This window comes from Brachyhypopomus gauderio, chromosome 20, assembly GCF_052324685.1.
Source record: "Brachyhypopomus gauderio isolate BG-103 chromosome 20, BGAUD_0.2, whole genome shotgun sequence".
Lineage (NCBI taxonomy): Eukaryota > Metazoa > Chordata > Actinopteri > Gymnotiformes > Hypopomidae > Brachyhypopomus > Brachyhypopomus gauderio.
The window spans coordinates 805001-807899 of record NC_135230.1 but is presented as its reverse complement, the minus strand read 5'-3'; the positions used below and the strand labels follow the sequence as shown (position 1 = coordinate 807899).

The window sequence follows — 2899 nt, the reverse complement described above, 5'->3', positions numbered from 1 at the left end:
CAGAACAGGATGAGTGGATTTAGTGCGTGTCAGAACAGGAGGAGTGAATTTAGTGCGTGTCAGAACAGGAGGAGTGGATTTAGTGTGTGTCAGAACAGGAGGAGTGGATTTAATGAGTGTCAGAACAGGAGGAGTGGATTTAATGAGTGTCAGAACAGGAGGAGTGGATTTAGTGCGTGTCAGAACAGGAGGAGTGGATTTAGTGTATGTCAGAACAGGAGGAGTGGATTTAGTGTATGTCAGAACACGAGGAGTAGATTTAGTGTATGTCAGAACAGGAGGAGTGGATTTAGTGTGTGTAAGAACAGGAGGTGTGGATTTAGTGCGTGTCAGAACAGTGTTGTCCACGGTGTGTGGGTAGGGCTAGATTAGGGCTGGATTAAGGTTAGGTAATGGATGGGTTAGGTTTCTTCAGAAAGATATTTTTCAATAATGAAGACCTACTTAGGTGAGTGATCCTGTGAAAGCCCACAGCAGGCTCCTTCTCACACCTGAACACACACTCATTCTGTAGCTTCCTCTAATGTGTTTCTGCTTGCTGTGCAGCAGTGGAAAATAACCAATCACAAACCTTCTTATGGTAATAAAGCAGTGGAAAGTAACCAATCACAAACCTTCTGTGGTTGAAATTCTGAAACCCTTAAATGGTGAGCACAATAAAAGTCAGAAGCAGTTGGGTAAGATAATAAAGTACAATGATTTATTTTAACATAACATGGATTAACCCAGAGATCTCAGTTACATATACACAAGGCGTCTGTCGCAGAGCTAATTCCCCACTCCAAACTCTCATCTTTTATACCTTTAATCTACAATTAATCTGTATATAAAGGTAAAAACTGAAAACTACTTGTAATAGATATAACAATAAAAACATTAATGCTTAAGAATAGTACACACACAAAATATATATAGACACACACACACACACAACAATCTGTAGTTAGATGACAGTTTTGTCAAGACCTTCCACTGACACCGAGCTTTACCCATCAGGAGGAATGACAACAACCCCCCTGCCCACACACACACACACAAACACACACTCACACACACACACACACAAACACACACCATTATCAAGCAAGAGCTTCAGTGAGGAAATGAGTCTGGTGGGGTATTGTGTATGTATATGTGTGAGTAGTACTTCAGCCAGAGCTTTGAAGAAGTCGTGTGTATGTGTGTGTAGATGTGTGTGTGTGTGTGTGTGTGTGTGTGTGTGTGTGTGTGTGTGTGTGTGTGTGTGTGTAGATGTGTGTGTGTGTGTATGTGTGTGTAGATGTGTGTGTGTGTGTGTGTAGATGTGTGTGTGTATGTGTGTGTAGATGTGTGTGTGTGTGTATGTGTGTGTAGATGTGTGTGTGTGTGTGTGTGTGTGTGTGTGTGTGTGTGTGTGTGTGTGTGCGTGTGTGTGCGTGCGTGGATGTGTTTGTGTGTGTGTGGATGTGTTTGTGCGTGCGTGGATGTGTTTGTGCGTGTGTGTGTGCGTGCGTGGATGTGTTTGTGTGTGTGTGTGTAGATGTGTGTGTGTGTGTGTGTGTGTGTAGATGTGTGTGTGTGTGTGTGTGTGTGTGCGTGTGCGTGTGTGTGCGTGCGTGGATGTGTTTGTGCGTGTGTGTGTGCGTGCGTGGATGTGTTTGTGTGTGTGTGTGTGTGTGTGTGTGTGGGGGGGGGGGGGGGGGGGGGGGGTTCAGGCCTTGTCCTCAAAACCCTCATAAAGCAGATCGGTGTCCTTTGCTTGATTTTCTGAGCTGTAAGCCCCTCTTGCCTCACCACTGAGCACAGGACAGAGATCCTGCTCACACCACCTGAACACACACAGAGAGAGGTCCTGCTCACACCACCTGAACACACACAGAGAGAGGTCCTGCTCACACCACCTGAACACACACAGAGAGAGGTCCTGCTCACACCACCTGAACACACACAGAGAGAGGTCCTGCTCACACCACCTGAACACACACACACACAGAGGTCCTGCTCACACCACCTGAACACACACAGAGAGAGGTCCTGCTCACACCACCTGAACACACACACACACAGAGGTCCTGCTCACACCACCTGAACACACACACACACACACACACACAGAGGTCCTGCTCACACCACCTGAACACACACAGAGGTCCTGCTCACACCACCTGAACACACACAGAGTGTCAACACCTTCATTATAAACAGTCTGGTCTCATACTGTAGGCCAGGTGTCTGAACACACACAGAGTGTCAACACCTTCATTATAAACAGTCTGGTCTCATACTGTAGGCCAGGTGCCTTCATTTGATATATTACATCATTTTCACTACAAGCTGAGAGGATAAAGTGTTTTGCTAAATGGGCCCAACAGAGGCAATTTGAACCCAGTAGGGTATGAACCTGCACACTACTGGTGTGTATGGGACACTCAAAATCTCTCATAAGAAACATGAACACACAGGACACATGAACACACACATGAACACACCCACAAACACAAGAACACAAGACACTCAAACACAGGACACCTGAACACACACGAACACACACACAAACACAGGACACATGAACACATGACCACACACAAACACACACACACAAACAAACACAGGACACCTGAACACACACGAACACACACACACACAAACACAAGACACATGAACACACAAACACACATGAACACACAAGCACACACACGAACACACACACACATGACCACACACACACACAAACACAGGACACATGAACACACACACACACACACACACACTACCTCTCTGCAGCATATATGTCTGTGTGTGAGGCTCCCTTCCAGGATGCATGATCAACCAGTAGAACACCTGTAACACACAGCATAACACACACACCTGTAACACACACACCTGTAACACACAGCACAACACACACACCTGTAATACA

The 2899-nt window shown here is 45.9% G+C and overlaps 1 protein-coding gene across 3 annotated transcripts in view; it reads right to left on the bottom strand.

Moving 5' to 3' along the window:
* Positions 1-678: 678 nt before the first annotated feature.
* Positions 679-2899, bottom strand: part of LOC143484035 (acyl-CoA dehydrogenase family member 11) — a 32445-nt gene continuing 30224 nt past the window's right edge. The window contains exons 14-15 of one of the 3 annotated variants that reach the window (XM_076982475.1): positions 2754-2820; positions 679-1808 (exon numbers count right to left, since the gene is read on the bottom strand). In XM_076982475.1, coding sequence (XP_076838590.1) covers positions 1691-1808; positions 2754-2820 — 185 coding nt within the window. In that variant the 3' untranslated portion in view covers positions 679-1690. The other 2 variants (XM_076982474.1, XM_076982476.1) reach the window with 2 other exon arrangements.